We start from the raw sequence: 18,217 nt of genomic DNA, 5'->3' as shown, positions 1-18,217 counted from the left end.
CCCTGCCCAGCTGTCCCCGCCATCCCTAGAGCTGCGCTGTTGCAACTCCACAACACTCCGCCCGCACCACCACTCGACCGCTCGGTGCTGCAATCATGGCCGGTCTCGTAGAACAGCTCGACCAGCAGCTCGTGGAGCTCTTTGCCGGATGGAACTCGACCACCACGCTGCTGGTGCTGGCCATCGCCGGCTTCCTGGCTTACAGCATCTACCTCGGCCTTGAGGACCCCGACATCCACCCCATGCTGCTACAGCGCAGCTCCGTCGCTGCCGGTATCCGCCAGCCCGGCGAATCCGCCATCTACCGCAGCCCTCACGTCCCGCACGGCTACCCTCTGCAAACCGGCCTCAGCATTCCCGGCCAGCAGCGCTACGAGCGCCGCGACGGCGACCTGCGCGACGTCTGGCGCAAGGTGCTCGGCACCCTCCCCGCCGACCATGGCGACCCAGTGCGCAGCCCCGGCACCATCCTCACCGTCATTGGGAAGGAGGTCGTCCAGCACAGCTTCGACGATGTCACCAAGGAGATCAATATTCTAGGCAGCTATGTCAAGGAACACGGCGCCAAGCGCGTGGCCGTGTACCTGCCCAACTCCATTGAGCTGCTCACCACTGTCTTTGGTATGCTATCCCTCCTCGTTACATTTCTAGCCTCTCTTCCCTAAGCAAGACGTCGGCTGATGGCGTGATCCTTCGCAGCTGGGGCTTTCTACGGCTTCTCCCCTGTCCTGATTCCGTACAACCAACCGCACAATATTGTCGTGGCGATGCTCCAGCACAGCGGTGCCGACTCCCTCATTGCTGAGGCGGGCTCCATTCCGCTGAGCGATGTTGCCCAGGGCGTTCCGAACCTGAAGCAGGCCATCTGGGTTGTTGAGAAGACCAGCAGGCATGTTGATTGGAACGAGGTTCCTGAGGGAGCTGGTGGCAAGGTTGAGGTCTCTACTTGGCATGAGCTGGTGCAGGACAACCTAGCCAGCGCCACCACCGACTTGCCGCAGTACGCAACGGGTGATAAGGCCCCGAACCTCATCACCATCTGGCAGGACCGTGAGGGCTCAGAAGGGGAGACCGTGGAGTTCACGCAGCAGGTGAGATCAAAGGCCATTTCTGAATCTGTGCAAGCTACTAACTCCCCCAGAACATGTCTGCTGCCATTGCTAGCTTGATCTCTGCTCTGCCTGCCGGGCAGCGCCTCACTCCTTCGGATCTCTTCCTTCCCGCCGACTCTCTTACTAGCTCGTATACCCTGGCGCTGACCATGGCCGCACTTTTCAGCCATGCCTCTCTCGCCATCACGTCTGTTGCAGGCCCCGGGGTTGAACTTAGCCTTGCTACCCGCGCCGTTGCTCCCACTGTCATCTCCATCTCCGCTGAGACAGCCGCCAACTTGCACAGCGCCACTTCAGCTTCTGTGACGAGCGGCGTCAAGAAGCTCGCGCATTACACCGAAACCCGCGCCATGACCAGTTCCGGAAAGCTGCCAACCAACACGCTGCTGACCAAGCTAAATGCCCCTACTCGCGCAGCCGTCGGCACCACGCCCGGAAAGCTGCGTCTCGTCCATGTTTCGGAGCGTGCGGGCGCCCAGGACGCACCGCCGCTCAGCAGCGCCGACCTGTCCGACCTACGCATCTACCTGCACGCACGCGTCGTGTACGCGCTCACGGCGGCCAAGGTCGCGGGCGCAGTCACGCAGACGAACGTGTACGACTACCGCAGGGAGGAGCTGCAGTCACAGTCGATGTCCTCGACGAGCGTAAAGGGCAAGCAGTACAGCCATTTTGGCGCGCCGACGACCAGCGTCGAGCTTAAGCTGGTGGATAAGGATGAGCACAAGACGACGGACGACGAAGCTAAGGGCGAGGTCGTCGTTATGGGGCCGAGTGTGGCGGGCGGGAAGGCGGTTCTGCCTGTGGTGGCAAGGTTGAGGGATGACGGCTGTTTGGCTTATGTTTGAGAATAAGTTTGTCCTTCTTTTTCTGGTCCCATCGAATGGAGACGTATAGAAAGCATCTTTGTTTTCTCCCATTTGAAATTCGGAAGTGGAAATGCAAGAGATTGTGGATGGGTAGGTGGGTGTGGTTGAGTAGGCTTTGGATGGGAAGCATTTTCTAGACTCGGGCATCTTTTATTATATATGGATCATACGAGCGAACTCTATGCTTGCTGTCTGCCTGGGTGCTGGAGAATCCATTTCAAGAGGCGCAAGTGAGTGTCGTCAACGAAAAATAGAAAAGTGACGGTTTCCCGAATGATTCGGTGACTACAACTTCGTAGGTTGGACGTCGCAAAACCCCGCTTGTTTCAGGTGGAGGGAAGTCGTGTCATAGTCGGTGAGCTTTCGTGGCCGGCTAGATGATGTTGGGGGTGCGTTGGTATATTAGTCAGTCAGTGAGCTTCTCTTCTTGTCCACAGGACACCGACACCGCCACGGGTTTCGTGGCAGAGTGGTAACGTTCATAATTGTTACCACTGAAAGTACTGGTTAACTGCACTTGATCTAGGTTCGAAGCTCACAAAGACGACATTAATAAAAATCCTGCAGCTCCCTATGGACGGGGTAAGACTTGGGGTTTTTCCTACCTGAAGCCGCTGGCCGGCTGGGTAGTTTTTTTGCCTTTTTTTTCTTTTTTTCCCGCTCCTTCATATTCCAATGCACTTGCTCGTTTTTGAACTCGAGCTCGTGGGTGGGTGGTTCCGAACACTGGTGTTTATAAGGTGATGGGTAGGTGAGTGGGTGGGTGGGTGGGTGGTGCGCAACCTCACCTGCACTAAGCTCCTCGACAAGTAAGCATTCGCTTAGCAGCCTCGTTCCTTGCGGTAACGCCTGCCTTACTTACTTAATTACACGCGTCTTATGCCTTTCTATCTCGCAGTTTCTCTCTATTAATTGTTACTTACACTCCCGCATCTTTTACGATGGGGTTTGGCGCTAACTCGACAGGACCTTACTATTCGATGTCGGATTAAAGACCGAGAAAACGAGTTTCGACGCTCTAGCTCATAGATATTTAAGCAACGCGGACGAGCTTGGGTAGACTATCGTACCGTTTTCCTCGTGTACACTACCGACTCGAGGCGCTGTACTGACTGACCAATGGATGATTTTTCCCTCTTTCCCGCGGGAGCAACCGATAGCAACGCAGAAAAAAAAAAAGTAAACAACACCATTAAACCCCCCAGTAAACAAAGGAGCCATCACATGCGGCTCCGGTCATCCGATATCTATCAGACCGACACGATCGAGGCGTACCCCCGGAACGAAAAACAATCGGGTTCGGGCTTTGCGACAATCTAATCACATGTATGAGATTCCCAGGGCGTGTGCACGGCAGGCACTCCGTCGCGGAAGTACCCGAAAAAACGCTAGAAAAGGCCAGCGAGCGGAGCGGTGACAAGTCCAGGGCAGCGGTACCCTTGTAGAGCGAAAAAAAAAAGGATATGAGAGGGAAGAGAAGAAGGGGGTGGTTGGGGCCGACACGTGTGTTCTTGTGGCTTGGCCAGTAGTCGCCGTCGGTGCTGCTATGGACCTAACCTACTACCACTATCTCACTACTACGTGGCCCGCATGGTCACGCGCCCGCCCGCCCAGCGGAGGCGGAGGCTATCTGCGATTGCCAGCTAGCTCGGCACCCGCTATCCGGGAGCTAGTTGAACAGAAACGACGTCAAGGGATCGATCCAAGCGCCATGCAACAGCGGCGACACCGGGCTAAGAAAGCAGCTAGAAAAAAAAAAAAGAACTTGTTCCTTTACCCGGTTACAGATGCGTGAGGTGCTACGACTAACGGCTTGTCTTACTTGCATGATATGTCAGAAAACAGGATGACGCAAGGAAGCGCCACTGGCGCTACATTAGCTGCTGATGCTCCCCCTCCTCGCCAGTCGGCCGTACTGCCGCGCCAGTCCGGACGAGGGAAAAAGCAAAAGGGCGCTCATGTCGGATGGAGATACTGCAGGTGCGTCGATCGTTGCCGTGTGGCGCCGAGTGAGATCCTGCCTTTTGCTGTCGGAACCTGTTCCAGCGTGTTGGAACTTGCAAATGCACGTCAGAGCATAGATCAGGCGAGAGTTGAGACTTGAATATCTGGATATACCGGAAGTTGTGCATCTTGAGGAACAAGATCTTGTGCATGCTTGATTGTCAAGGCTTCGGACATGCAAAAAGTTAGGCAAGGCCGTGATAGAACGACCGTGCGAGATATGCTGCTAGAAATAATGACAATATCCGAAATAGCAGAAATATGCCACTCGCTTTTTTGATCCAATGCTTTGCGCCCAATTGCTCGCTTCCCAGAACTGATTTTGTGTTGACCCGTAATTTTCCTCGATCAAAGAGCGTTTTCCCTTTCTTTATCCTTTCCCACATTTACTCGGAGGCACTTCCATACCTTCAGTTTGCTTCTAATTGCTCATCGGCGCCTTTCAAGGCCTCCATGGCTCTCTCCAATTCCTCCTCGCCAACCATGACCGTACCGGCTCTTGCTGTAGAGAGGTAGCTCATCTCAACTGCATCGCTACCCTCTCCCTCAAAGCCACCAAAGCCGCTGGTTCCACCGACCAATCTGCCAGCAACACCGCAGACGATCCCGGTACTTTCGAGGGGAAGATCACGCAGGTCCAAGGTGATTGGCACGAGTACGTCCTCCTTGGAGCCAAGCAGGACATCTGGAGCGAAGTTGGGAAGAAGGCGCTTCTCTAGCAGGACCGAGGCGGGCTCGGTGTCGGTAAGGGTGAGAGACAGAAAGGTAGGACGGGGTGCGCTGATCAGGCATTTGACAAGGCCGAGATGCAGTGTGTCCTCGACGGACGGCGGGTGACCACGGCTCAAAAGTGAGCTGCCGTTCAGGGCCCCACCGCTGACAGGGCGTGCCGAGGCGCTGTCCTTACTGCCGGCACACTGGACGAGCTGGATAGACGGATCGACAGCGAAGACGATGTTGCGGCGTTTGAGAAGGGAGAAGGTGCGGGTTTGCAGCTCGTGGATGCTAGCAGGCGGAGGCGTTCCGGGAGGCGGGGGCAACGAGTCGAACGAGGAGGAGCTAGACTTGTTGCGCGTATGCGTGCTGAACGAATTGGCGATGGGGTTAACGTAGGATGACGTGGTCTGCTCGAAAGCGAAACCACGATCCTCGAGCGCCTTGATGACTTGGCCACGGGCGCGGACCGGGACCAGGATGTAGTCGGAGAAGTAGGTGGTGATGAAGAAAATGGAGCTGTCGGCACCAGAGGTGTGAGAATATGTTGAACGCGGAGTCTGTGGAGGTTGACGGGTCGAACGCGCCTGTGGGCTAAAAACAGAGTGGGTGTTTTGCAAGTGGGCCTGGTGGGCAAGACTGGGAGAAGTGCTGGGCTGGGGGAGGTCGTGAAGGAGTTGTACGCACATGCCTGCCATTGCGAGCGGGCTGGTTAGCTCGAGGACACGCTGGCCAGCGTCAAGCCCCTCGCCGTCAACTTGCATGACAATGTAGTCTTCATTTGTGATGGACACCTGATCTCTACTTGACGGATCTAGACTGTCGCGCACAGGGGTGAAGAGATCCTCGGCCATTTCACGCGAGCACGCAATCGAGCATTCGACAGGCGTCACGGAGATGTTGGTGAAGGGGTGCTCGTAGGCCCAGGATTTCTTGGAGCGTGGTGCGTTGCTTCCATTTGTGGATGCACTGTCGGAGCTGCTCGGGCGGCTGGACGGCAGCAGCAGCTGCAGGATGGGCTGCAGGAAGTTGGAGTAGAGGTGCAGCGGGATGTGTATCAGAGCCAGCTGCGTATCCTGGAGCGAGAGGACCATGTCAGCAAAGAGAGAGGAGCGTTGTGGGGGGGAGGTGGTGGGCGGTCGAGGCTAAGCTCCAGGTGCAGGCAACACAGGCACGACGTGCTGGGGCTTTTAACACAGCCTTACAACGGCGCCACCGAGGGGGCGGATTGGCTGGAGGGGACGCAAGGTGCAGTTGGCGATGTTCAGAAGGCGCGCGGCGCGGCGCAGACATGATGGAACGGGAAAAGCGGAGGCGACGTACGAGGAACTGAATATGCGCATTGAGCAACGTCATGGAGGCATCCATGGCGGCGGCCCTGACGATAGGGGAAGGCGGCGGGTGGTGCCAGAGCAGTAAACAGCAGCCAGTCGGGCAGCCAGCCGGGGCTCACGGCCGCCTGGCGCGCGCTGAGACGCTGCCGGCTGGGTTGAGCAGCGCCTGCCCGTCTGGGAGTAGCAGAATCCGGGGAAGCGACAGGCACCACGACTGGAAGGCCACGGCCGGATCGGGGGGGCTGCAGGCGTGAGCGCGCACGGAAGCAGTCGCGGTCGGTGTGAGACAGGCGGGCAAAAGCAAGCTAGGGCGGCAGCCCGCGTGGGACAGCTTAGGGCGGTGATTGGGAAGCTGGAGTTGCTATAACTCGACCGGTGACACGGCCCTGTCAGCGGTTGATGTCCTCTTGTCCAACGGGCCAGTGCGAGGTGTCGTTCTTGAAGTTCATAACCGTTGCGGCAGGGGAGGCGGGACGCGGGACGGGGCTCGCTGGCGCGGAGACGGCGCAGAGGCGGCAATAAGAGCGAGCGGGCGGCTCAGGTGACTGTGGAGGCGTTGCGCAGAGGAGGGGGCAGTCCGGGTTGCACGGTGGTGAAGCTGTCGAGGGCGCGGCGTGGGGGAAGACCCTGGGCACTAATGCCTGTGTCCCAAAGCGTCGCGGGAGCAGCGCAACACGCGCCAAGACTGGGAGCTGAGCGGGTGAGCTGCGCGATGCGGCGCGGTGCTGCGAGTGCTGACGTGCCGGGTGCGCGAGGCTCTTGCGATATCACAGCCGCGAGGGGCCCGCCGGGTTTTATGCATTGGCCGTGCTCTGACTGTCCATGGCCAGCTAGTGGGGAGCAATCGCCGGCAATCGCAGTCAGATGCATGCTCCAGGAACAGGCTGCATCACGGGTCGCGCGCCAGTCAGCTGCGCTGGTGTTTTTTGCGCGCGCGCCAGTCGCCAGCGTCGGCTGCAGCGCGTCCTGCAGTCCTGGTCCTGCAGTCTGTCCCCGTCTCAGTCCCGTCTCCCACGCTGCGCCTTTCTCGCCGGCAGCGCGATAACGCAGCGGCGCAAAGCTTTGCCGGGACTCGGGAGGGGCGCGTCCCTGAAAAGGGCAAGAGTCAGAGGTCGTCATTTCCTACGCCAGCCGATACTAAGCGCAGGGTCTACGCCGCTCGAGGCTCCGCCCAGCGCCCACCCGCGCCTGCAGCGCTTCCCTGATGAGAAGTCCGGCTCTGGCAAGTGGAATGCTACAGCCCACGGCCCACAGCCCACGGCCTGCAGCCTGCAGATGCGCAGCGCGGTGGCAGACCCTGGCCGAGCAAAAAGCTTGGCTGCTCCCACGCTCGGAACAGGAACTCCACCCAGGCCCGCCCAATTATTGCCTCCGATGTCCGCTGCGGACCCGGCACCGGCCGCGGCCCGCCGCACTCGCTGCAACACCAGACGCCGTCAGTCGCGGAGCAATGACATCAAGGCTTTGAATACGACTGTGGGCCCTGGTCGTTGCTCAGCACCCGCATAAGCCACCGCGTCTGCCCGGCGAACACCTGCATGTCTGCATCCCCGGTCTCCGTCGCCGTCGACCCCTCCTCCAGCCCGCGGCAGCCACTCAGCGCCCGTGAGGCGACCCTCTCCGTCAGCCGCACGGCGGATCACGCCCTATAGGCGCTTCTCCCGCGACCACTCCCCCGCTTTGCGGTTGTACGACCAACTGCGAAGAAAGGCTGCCTGTCGTGTCGGCGTCGTCCATCCTTCCCTCCACGCCGTGGCTGCAAGCCCCGCCTTTGCTCGAAACACGCCCCTCCTCGTCTAGCGTGGGGGCATGCCATCATCGACACAACCCTAACGAAGATGTACCGCCTTGCATAACAGCGGGGCTTCGACAGGTGCAAGCTTCAAGACCATCCCTCCGGCTATCTTTCGGGAAGCTCCATTGGTACTTCCCGGTGGCCATATCCCCGTCCAGTTGGCCGGAAGCTCTGGGCTTACCTGCCGCGCATCGTCGGCTACGTGCAGAAATTCACCAGCCCAGTGCAACCACCTCTTCTCCGCAGGCGCACCGCCACGTATGGCAGATGGCATTCTAAACGTGCATCGGCACCCCGACCCTAAGCAATGCGGATTTGCAGTAAGCGGCCGCCAACGACATCACTTGTACAACATGACGAAACATGCCGAGACTATTCCCCCTCTTCGTTCCTTGATCACTGCCTACCGCACGCCACCCCCATCTCCATCAATCCCGCGGGATCAACTTCCACCACACCTGGAAGCCTGTGCTGTGCCGGCCATTGGACACGCCGCGCAGTCAATCATCGGCTTGACCAGTCATGTACAGCCATCACCCACATGCCACGGAAAACACACCGGCCCCGTCCATCATGCAAGAAATAAGTCGATTCTGCTCACGCGGTGGCGATGCTAGCGTGAGTATGTAGGCTGCTGGGCCAGACCCCTACCATTCGTCCGGCCTCGACCTGCTGCTGCCGCCGCCGCCAACAACGTGTGAAACAACGTATCCGTTTCCCGGGGGCCACATACGGTAAGTGGTGGGCTTCGCTCCGGCCTCTTTTCTTCCATATTCTCGCCCCCACCTTATCTCTTGTGCCGTACAAGGCATTTCCCCGTTTCAGGTTTTGATCGGTAAAAGGCCTCGTCGAACGGCCGGGAACGACTGCCCAGGACCACTTCAGCCAACGGTTTTATTCGACGCGCGTCCGTCCACGCAGCGCGCCCTATGCCGTCCTCCCTTGTGGACACCCTCCCGATCAGCGGGCCGAAAAGAACTCGGCCTTGCCTCGTATCTCCGTCAAGGCCTCCCTCACCCCACGGTACGGATCGTTGTTGTGTGCGGGGTGAAGTGGTCATGGGATCTAGAACTCGGTCTCGACCAATGGTCGTGCAATCTACATGAGATTCGGTGCCATGTGCTTCGGGAACGAACCAAATGACATGCTTTTATTCGTTTGGCTCAGAAGCCGTCGGGGCCGCTGTGCCAGATGAAGATGCCTCCTCGGCCAAGCAAACGTTCACTGGAGTAGGCAGTATTCGGTTTATCTCTCCACTAAGCCTCCGCTACTGAAGAGGAGCGGGAACCATGCCGTTTCCATAATCCCCTGCTATGATACTAGTGGCAAGATGGTTGCAAGTGGCAGAGCGTGTTAGGGTGGCACACTGGATAGGTTCTGCAAAGGCACCACAACATGCACGCAGAACAGGCTGGGGTCATCATAGTGACATCAACAATATTTCTAATTCAAAAGTATCCACAAGAAGATAAGCTATGTCCAGGAAGGGCGCGTGAAACTCGACTCTCTGATTCTCCTTAGACAACACCTTGCTTAGATGCACTGTAGAAACATTAGTCATGAATCATAAGAATGGCTGGGTAGAATGGAGTAGCATACCTGCATGTAATCCGCATTACCCTCGTAGTGCGTGCACGTCAGACCCTCCGCGCAGTGCCTGGAGCCGGTCCAGTTGCGACCGCCGCATTGGTAGTACTATTTCACGAACTCGCGTTAGCATCGAACGTCCAAGAAAAGGGCATAAGCAAGACATGGTTGGCGCAAGCAACAACTCCCAGAGCGTGACACCGAGGTCAAGTAAGGAGAACGAAACATACGCCTTCGCGTCGTCGTCATCATCACCAACACCCTCTCTCTCAACCACCACCGCGCAGCTTCTTCACCACCGCCACCAGCTGAAGCATCGATTTTTTTTTTCAACTACTCACTTTCTGAACTGCCTCAGCGGGCTCGGCAGCCAGGAGCTTTTCGGCGGCCTTCTCGGCGACGGCGACGATGAGAGCGGACGGGTTGGTCGTGATCATGCCAGGGAAGACAGAAGCGTCGACGACGTAGAGGTTGTCGGTGCCGTAGACGCGCGTGTCCGTGTCAACGACGGCGGTGCCGCCAACGAGGCCGCTGTCGGTGCCCATCTTGGCCGTGCCCATCCAGTGGTTGGCGCGGCGCTTGGAGGTCGTGACGGGCAACTGGCGTTACAAGGTCAGTCTTAGAGGCTCAAAACGGGGGCGAAGGGGGCAAGTGGGTCATTACGCTGTCGACGTAGTCTTCGACGGTGGTGTTGGCGGCAGGCACGGTGAAGACGATGCTCGGGTCCTTGGAGAGCGCCGCTTGCAGGTTCTTGATGCCCTGCACGACGGCGGCCTTGTCTTCGTCGGTGCGCAGGTACGGCACGGTTGAAACCTGCATGGACAGGCCCGATGTGATGGAGAGCACGCCGCGGGAAGTGGAGCCGCGGCCCAGGTACTGGGAAATGGTCATAGAGGTGTTGGTGTCGCCCTCGACGCGAGCAGTCCACTGAATTTGGCGAGCGATGCCGTCGCTGCCGGTGATCTCATCCCAAATGATAGGACCGATGTTGGGAGCGGAGGTAGTCAGAATGCCGGTACGATCGTTCAAGTAGGATTCCGTGTCGGCCGTGATAGGAGAGTCCCAGGCGCCGTAGAAGTCATAGAAAGAGACGTTGCCGTGGGTGATCTGGACATCAGTGTTGGTGTGGTCATCAAGGTTGTGGCCCACCGGAAGGTTGATCCACTCGCTGTCTCCGATCATGGTGTCGCCATCAGTAGAGCTAGCGTTGACAACCTTGAGCTGCTCCTGTGGTCCAATGCCACTGCGGAACAGGATCTTGGTAGAGCCGAAGGTACCAGCCGAGAGGATGACACGGCCACTGCTGGCAGTGACGTTGACGGTACCGCAGTAGCCATCATCGCCGTTGGACTGGACCTCAACACCGGTGACGTGGCCACCGGTGCGGATGACACGGCGGACAGAGGTGTTCATCCAGAGCTTGAAGTTGTCACGGGCTGCGGCGTTCACGAGGTAGGTGGCCATGGGACCACCACGCTCACCGTTGGCATACATGAAGGGGGCATGGGAGAAGGTCCTGTTCTTCTGATCAGGAGAGTCGTTGGCAGTGACCTGCTTCCAGTTGGAAGCCGCAAGCGCGTTCTGGAGGACATTGAAGCCCTCCTGGTAGTAACGCTCGCCATCCATGGAGGGGTGGTCAGTTCCGGGAATCACGCCGAAGACCTTCTCAACAGAAGACTGCATGTCCGTCGACTTCCAGCCGGTCGGGAAGTTGTAGTCCCAGTCGATGGCAGGTGCCTTCCACCAGAGGGCAGCGTTGACAGCGGTACCACCACCAAGAACGCAACCGGCCATCTGGTCAATGTCGTTGCAAGCAATGTTGGCAGAGTCCTGCCAGATCTCGTTGCAGAGACCAGGAACGTCGAAGCGGGTCAAGTTGGTGCCCTCGAGCCAGTCAGGCCTCCAGTTGGAGTAGGGCATGTCACCCTCGATCCAGCGGCCCGAGGAGGGAGGGCCGCGCTCGATCAGAAGCACGCTCTTGCCAGACTCGCTGAGCCTGTCAGCAAGCGGGATGCCACCAGCGCCGGCACCGACGATGATGTAATCATAGGTATCAGTGGGGACATTGGTGGCAGTGCAGCTGGCAACAGGAGCCGAGGTGGCGGTGGCGGTGGAAGTGCCGTTAGGGGCGGCAGTAGTGGTGGGCACAGTAGTGGCCGAAGAAGCCCAAGTAGAGTAGGCAGTGTTCCTAGCGCTGGCAACAACATGGCCATACTGACCCATACCATTGTCGTGCTGAGCAATGGTACCAGTGGCATCGTCGACAGGGCTGGGGGAGTCGTTGGCCTGGACCCAGCCGATGACCTCGACCGAACCGGTGGGGAGCTGCGAGCCAGTTGCACCGTTGTGGTCCCAGGCAAAGCACCACTGGCAGCGGTAGATGAGTTCGAAGTGCGTCTCGTTGACCTTGTGGGAAATCTCCGAGACTGTTGCGTTTCCGGCATAGATCTCGGGGGTGGTGTAGCCGCTGGCGAAGCGGAACGAAGTCTTGACCTCTTCGCCATCGGCCCAGGCAAGGAGGAGCAGGGCAGAAGTCATGGAGCCTCCGTGAGAGATACCGGACCAGCCAGCGCCATCTACGAGGGCACCAACCATGTGGCCGATGTACTCATCATTCGTGCCGCCGGCCTCGCCGGGCAGAGCCATACCGAACTGGAAGCCACCAGTGGTCTGGGCAGTCGGGACGGTGTACTCCCAGAACTTGATGCCGGAGTCGGCATCGGTGTAGTAAGCACCGGTCTGGGCGGATGCAGTAGAAAAAACTGTCTCATGTTAGCATACCCTCGAATTTGACGGGAGAAGGGGCAATCGTACGGAGAGACGAAAGAAGGGGCACAGCCCTGGTGATGGATTGGAACTTCATGGTGAAGCTGGCGACCCGGCGCCAAGGGAAACGAAGGACAGGGAAAGAGTGAAGAGAAAGACGTCAAGACGAAGAGAAGGGCGCCTGGTGGTGAGCAATATGCCTGGCGGCAGCCAATGGGCTTATATCCATTTCTCAACTCGAGCGGCGCATAACGTGCGCACGGTTAGATTGATCAGGCACCCTGGTGGGCTTGCCCGTCAGCCGGGACGAGCGGGCTCCGGTTGGTCGGGCAGGCTGGCGGCAGCGAGGGCCGTGGCTCGCGAGTTGCGGCGTGTTTCGACACATGGTGGAGGCGCAATGGGCAGCGGGGGCGGCGAGTCAGCGGGCCAGAACACAGGCCGTCGGCTGGCGGTTTGATTGATGTTGATTGCTGCCAAGCGGGAAGGGCACCTGGGGGAGCTCGGCTAGGCTGCCTAAACCGCAGCAGCGGCCCGCCACAACAACCTTGTTTCTGGCTCGCCTACAACAGCCGCTGCTCCTGTTATTTGGTTCTTCTTCCGCCAACAACAAGCCCGCCTCACGACGCCGGGGAAATTGGAGACAAGCCTTTGCCGCGGCCAGCACAGCGCTCGCTTGTCTCGCCGCGGGAAGCGCACCCGCGGCTGCGACACCCACCATGCACGCCAGCCAATGCTAGAAGGCTTATACACGCGATAGCCCGGGCCGCCGTTGCGACTCCCCGCTCGTCTCTCTCGCCATGCCACCCACTGTTTCGCTCGCCTCTTGCGGCCTCGCCTGGCCTGGCCCCTCCCAAACTGGCCGCCGCGCGCACCGTTCCAGCAATACCAACCCACCTCTTCGTCTTTGCTGTCCACGAGGCTCTTTTGCGGTGCTATATTGGACCTCCTATAGCATGCATTTACCCAGATGTTGCTGGCGTCACTCCCCGCGGCCGCGGCGTGCCCCTGGTCGGTGTCCAGAAACAGTGCCAGTCTCATGCGTGCAGGCGCCCGCCGTGCCTGCTGGCGGCCCATGTTGTTTCGTTCCGTTTCCAATTGCGCTGCAGGACCCACGGAGCGCGTCGCCGGCGGAAGCGCAGGATTGTTCCGTCTGCCTTCATTATCCAAATAAATATGCGATGCGTCCTGGTCCTAAAGCACTGCTCTTTTGCTCTCTCAAATCGTAGATCGGCGGCGCCGTGACATTCCTCCGTTCTCCATACCCATCATTGGCCATGAGGTCCATTCTTTCGACTTGTGCGCTGGTCGCGGCTGCTTCCGCCCACACCATTTTCCAGGAACTCTATGTCAATGGCGTGTCTCAGGGCCACACGACCGGCATTCGCGTGCCCAACTATGACGGGTGCGTCTTTCCCTTCACTCGTGTCCGTGTTAAAACAAGTGCCGAGCATCTGCTGATCTCAACTGCCGCCAGCCCTATCACCGACGTTACCTCTGATGATGTGATCTGTAACGGCGGTGTCAATCCCCTGAACACGCCGCTGCCGACGGCTGTCATTGACGTATGTACATACATACCACTTCTTCATCTTTACCCCCCTCTACGTACAACCTCAAACGCCGATCCCTTCCCCTACCGCAAGCGATGTTAGGGACACCGGTTGGCCAAGCAGCACCTTGGGTTCAGCCAAGCCATACCAAGGATCCTCATCCTTCGCGAGAAAAGATCGAAGCGGCTCAGACAAGAAACAAAAAAGGAGGAGAGCAACAGAAACAACATGAAACACACAGCGGCATTCCCCATCCGGCAATCCAAACAGCCCATCTTCCCGCACCACAGCCGCCAAGCCCACTTCCCACACCTGCGTCACACGCAATGACTTGCATGCCCTCGTATCCAGCCCTGCTGACTCGATGCCTCCAGATCCCCGCCGGCGCCTCCGTGACGGCCGAATTCCACCACACGCTCTCGGGCGCCGACTCGTCCGACTCCGACGACCCGATCAGCGCCAGCCACAAGGGCCCCATCATGGCCTACCTGGCCAAGGTCCCCGACGCGACCGCCGAGGACGTGACGGGGCTGTCGTGGTTCAAGATCTACGCCGACGGCCTGGACGGCTCGTCGGGCACGTGGGCGGTCGACAAGCTGGTCGACAACGCCGGCAAGGTCTCCTTCACCATGCCCACCTGCATCCCCGACGGCAACTACCTGCTGCGCGTCGAGCTCATCGCCCTGCACGGCGCCAGCACCTACCCCGGCGCCCAGCTGTACATGGAGTGCGCCCAGATCAACGTCACCGGCGGCTCCGCCTCCGAGGCCCCGTCCGGCGTCGCGTTCCCCGGCGCCTACAAGACCGACGACCCCGGTATCGTCTTCAACCTCTACTACCCTACTCCGACGTCGTACGCCATTCCTGGCCCGACGGTGCTGTCGTGCTAGACGGGGAGAGGGGCCTGCCGTGCCCTCGCTCTGGGTGTTGTTGAAGTCTAGGTCACTGCCATGGTGGTGTCGTGTTGGGTGGCTGAGGGTTACCTTTCTTGTGAATAGCTTTCCTGAGAGGATGGCCGAAGCTGGTCTCGGCGGAAGCAGCGTTACTCTTCTGTAGATACTTTTCCAATGATGAGAGACAAGACGTCTGCACAAATCCAACTTGCGTACATTACTGTGTACAATCTCGATGACGGGACACTCATTTAATTCGAGAACTATTCGAATTGTGGAACCTGATGGATGCCGTCGGTTGCGGTGATGTCCCATTCCCCACTACTGAGCGCCACATCTTATCCTCGCGTCGAGTATATCCGTATTCTATCGAACAGAGCTATGACAACCAACATGCATAGTTACCCGTGCGTCGTCCACCAAAAAGCAAACTCCTTTTTTTATAACCCCTCTTGGCCCCATCCCCTAAATTAACAAGAAACCCGTAGAAAGAAAAAGTGGAGAGCAAGGATCTAAAGGATTCAATCGAGCCCCATCCATTCACCGCCGCTCTCACTGTCGCTTCCCTCGCCCTCCTCGAGCTCCATCTCCTCGCCGTCCTCGACGAGGCCCAGCACATCGTCGGCCCCCAGAACCCCCCTCTCCTTGCCCACCGGCTGAGTGAGCAAGAAGTCAATGGCGTATACATTGTCTTCCGCAAGTCGCGCGACCTCCCGCTGCACCTTCGCTACGACCTTCTGCACCGCCCGCAGCTCCGGTGCAAACTCGCCTTGCCGGTCCTTGAGCACGCGGCCGTGGCTGGTAAGTAGCGCCTCGATCCAGCGAAGGTTGAACTCCAGATGCGGGCTCTCATCCGCCTGGGCCGCGACAAAGCGCAGGAGGCGAGCAAGGTAGACCTGAGGGAGGTCCCGCACGACAAGCGCCACGTCCTGGAGAGGGGTGGCGTAGTAGACCCGAGCGATGAGACCGCGTTCGTTCAACCGAAAAGCCATGGCTAGCGCACGCAGGTACTGGCCCTCCTTCAGCGCCGCCAGCGTCGAGTCGGGCGTCACCGTCACATCAAGGTCGAAGGGATCGAACTGCACTGTGTTGTCCAGGCTGTAGATCAGCAGACCTTCCGTGCTTGCGGCACAGAATGCGCGGCCCGTGGGCGCGAAGGCGACCGCAGGAACGCGCACCTCCGGACGGGTGCGCCGTGAGCTCATGTCGCCACCACGTTGCGCGCCAGGCAATATCTTGTCTCCAGCAAGGCGATCCTCCAGGTCGGAGGCATCGCCAGTCTCGTCGATGAGCCCTTGAGGTCCACCCTCGGTTAGGAGCTTGCTGTTGAGGAACTCCTGCGTGCCGTCCAGCGATAGGTTCACGCTGACGGTGTATTTCTTCAATAAGACGCCAGACTGCACGTCGTACAAGCAAATGTACTTGCTGTTGCCGCCGGCAAGGACGCACGTGCCATCTGCGCTATAGGTGATGGTCTGGAAGGCTTTGGTGCCGGCAACGTTCGCCGCGGTCCGTCGGTCCGTCATTTTGCGACCGCCGGAGACATCGCGACGACCGTCCAAACCGCCGACTTGGGTTGCATCGGAGACCGACCAGAAGGACAGCTGACCATCGAGAGTCGCCACCGCAACCTGCTTTGAGTCTGGACGGAACGCCAGACTGAGGACATCGGACTGCAACTGCAGAGGTTCGCTTGTCTGGGTCCGTGCGAATATATCCCAGATACGGACACTATGATCCCAGCTGCCGCTGACAATATTGCCACCGTTCGGCGCGAAAGCAAGACACGATACGGGCGCTTCGTGTCCGGAGAGTGTATCGAGCAGCTGTCCGGTCTGTACAGACCAAATATGGATATCCGGGTCGTCGCGCGAGCCAGCGCAGATAACCTCCCCACTGGGATCCACAGCGATGGAGGAGAAGGAAAGACGTTTCGGTGCCGTAAAGGTGCGGAAATTCCGGTAGCGGATCAGGTCCCACGCTCGCACAGAGCCGTCGAGAGATGCTGTAAAGAGGACGTTACCACGCTTCGCAAACTCGCAAGCCGTCACGCCGCTGGTATGTTCGGTGAAGGTGACGATGCAAAAACCGGAAGCAACGTCCCAGACCTTGATCTTTCCATCGTCAGCGCAGGTGATGATTTTTTGGCCATCCGGTGAGTAGATGATGGAGTTCATCGAGTCGAAGTGGCCTTGCTGCTTGAGAATGTAGGATTCAGATTGCCATTCCCAGACGAGCAACTGGCCGAGCTTGGATGCGCCGAAAGCAAGCCATTCGCCAGTCTTGTTGATCGTGACAAAGTCAATGTCGTTTTGCGAGATGCTGTTGGAGTTAGTCTTGAAATGGAAAAGGCATTCAAGATTCGTACCTGAGGTTTTGGATCGTTGAGAACTCAGGTAATTCGTGAATTCCAAATATACCGTTTGAGAAGCCAACAACCAGGAGATTGCTTTCTGCGTGAAACGCAGCGCAAGTAACGTGCGCGTTGTTTTGCATGAAGTAATGTTTCTCGGCTATCCTCCAGCGTTCTGTATCCTCTTCCTCCTCGTCCTCGTTCAGGTCAGGTTTTGGAAGGTATTGCCACTCGAAAAGCGCGCCGTCCTTGCTGACCGTATACATCTGCATCTCAATCAGCACGTGCTGCCCTGGTCCTATGGACATGCAGTTGTACCCACCGATTCCTGGTTTTTCGAAAACCATGCTCCTACGACAGCCTGCCTGTGTCCAGACAAAGTGGTGGGGACGAAGCCTTCCTCCGGGTCCAAGCTCCATATTCTTGCCGTGAGGTCTTTCGACGCGGTAAGGAAAAATCTCGAGTCACCCGACCACTCTATGCTCTCAACGGTGTCGTAATGCCCGGTATATACTCTGTGGCGCACGAATGGCGCGAACTCCAGCTCACCGTCTTCGCCGGCATCCGGGGTCGACGGCGTATGCCACACTTCGACTTGGCGGCCAATTGCGGCAGCGAACTGACGCCCATTCGGCGCGAACACTACGGATGAGACGGGCGACCGGAACGAGAAGTGGTAAAGCGCAATGCGACGGGGTACGTTCGTGAGAATGGCGCGGCCGTCTTCGTCGACGGTGAGCAGCAGGTTGCCGCGGGGATTTAATGCGATGCGGGCGATGTTCCGGCGGTGCGCGAAAGGAAGGGTATGTGATTTGTTGCTGTAGAAATGTCAGGCCCTGCGTCATGCATGCGGCGCAGGTCGGAGGGAAGTTCGCACTTGACCAGGTCGAAGATAGAGACGTGGTTGCCCACGGGCGACAGAAGACAGGTGCCATCGGGAGTGAAGAGGAGGTTTCCGCGGCTGTAAACGGTGCCCAGCAAGTTCGAGAACTGCGCGCGGGTCAGTTATGGCAACGTGGAGGCGTGCAACGGCAGGACGCACCCTAAAGTCGGTCTTCATGGCGGCATGGACTTATCGATTACAGGCGGGAAACTTTTTGGTGTCGCAGCTCTCAGAGGACTTGGCGCACAGGCATTGGCGGTCCGAGCGCGCGTGCTAGCGTGGCCCAACGCGCTTTCCCCCAGGGTCTCTCGCTCGCCGAAGGGGAACCTCGACTTAGGGGCTCCCACCACCGCTCTC

General features: G+C 58.7%; 5 protein-coding genes across 5 annotated transcripts; 2 read left to right on the top strand and 3 right to left on the bottom strand.

Moving 5' to 3' along the window:
• Nucleotides 1-95: 95 nt before the first annotated feature.
• SLS55_006096 (uncharacterized protein) lies at nucleotides 96-1,960 on the top strand (the record flags this gene model as incomplete). Its single annotated transcript, XM_066777533.1, has 3 exons — nucleotides 96-621; nucleotides 700-1,091; nucleotides 1,142-1,960. 3 exons carry the CDS (start codon nucleotides 96-98, stop codon nucleotides 1,958-1,960), a joined length of 1,737 nt encoding a protein of 578 aa, XP_066631628.1.
• Nucleotides 1,961-4,395: 2,435 nt separating this feature from the next.
• SLS55_006095 (uncharacterized protein) lies at nucleotides 4,396-5,793 on the bottom strand (the record flags this gene model as incomplete). Its single annotated transcript, XM_066777532.1, has 1 exon — nucleotides 4,396-5,793. One exon carries the CDS (start codon nucleotides 5,791-5,793, stop codon nucleotides 4,396-4,398), a length of 1,398 nt encoding a protein of 465 aa, XP_066631627.1.
• A 3,568-nt stretch (nucleotides 5,794-9,361) lies between these two features.
• On the bottom strand, nucleotides 9,362-12,278 carry SLS55_006094 (uncharacterized protein; the record flags this gene model as incomplete). Its single annotated transcript, XM_066777531.1, is given in 5 exon segments — nucleotides 9,362-9,370; nucleotides 9,428-9,523; nucleotides 9,757-10,014; nucleotides 10,079-12,177; nucleotides 12,197-12,278. The coding sequence occupies 5 exon segments, from the start codon at nucleotides 12,276-12,278 to the stop codon at nucleotides 9,362-9,364; spliced, it is 2,544 nt and encodes an 847-aa protein (XP_066631626.1).
• A 1,177-nt stretch (nucleotides 12,279-13,455) lies between these two features.
• SLS55_006093 (uncharacterized protein) lies at nucleotides 13,456-14,621 on the top strand (the record flags this gene model as incomplete). Its single annotated transcript, XM_066777530.1, has 2 exons — nucleotides 13,456-13,743; nucleotides 14,106-14,621. 2 exons carry the CDS (start codon nucleotides 13,456-13,458, stop codon nucleotides 14,619-14,621), a joined length of 804 nt encoding a protein of 267 aa, XP_066631625.1.
• Nucleotides 14,622-15,145: 524 nt separating this feature from the next.
• PWP2 (U3 snoRNP protein) lies at nucleotides 15,146-18,037 on the bottom strand (the record flags this gene model as incomplete). The annotated part of the gene is made up of 5 exons (XM_066777529.1): nucleotides 15,146-16,946; nucleotides 16,993-17,243; nucleotides 17,300-17,795; nucleotides 17,855-17,967; nucleotides 18,020-18,037. The coding sequence occupies 5 exons, from the start codon at nucleotides 18,035-18,037 to the stop codon at nucleotides 15,146-15,148; spliced, it is 2,679 nt and encodes an 892-aa protein (XP_066631624.1).
• Between the last annotated feature and the right edge of the window lie 180 nt (nucleotides 18,038-18,217).

This window comes from Diplodia seriata, assembly GCF_021436955.1.
Source record: "Diplodia seriata strain FDS-637 chromosome Unknown scaffold_6, whole genome shotgun sequence".
Classification (NCBI taxonomy): domain Eukaryota; kingdom Fungi; phylum Ascomycota; class Dothideomycetes; order Botryosphaeriales; family Botryosphaeriaceae; genus Diplodia; species Diplodia seriata.
The sequence above is the reverse complement of the archived record's forward strand: the minus strand, read 5'-3'. Positions and strand labels throughout refer to the sequence as shown.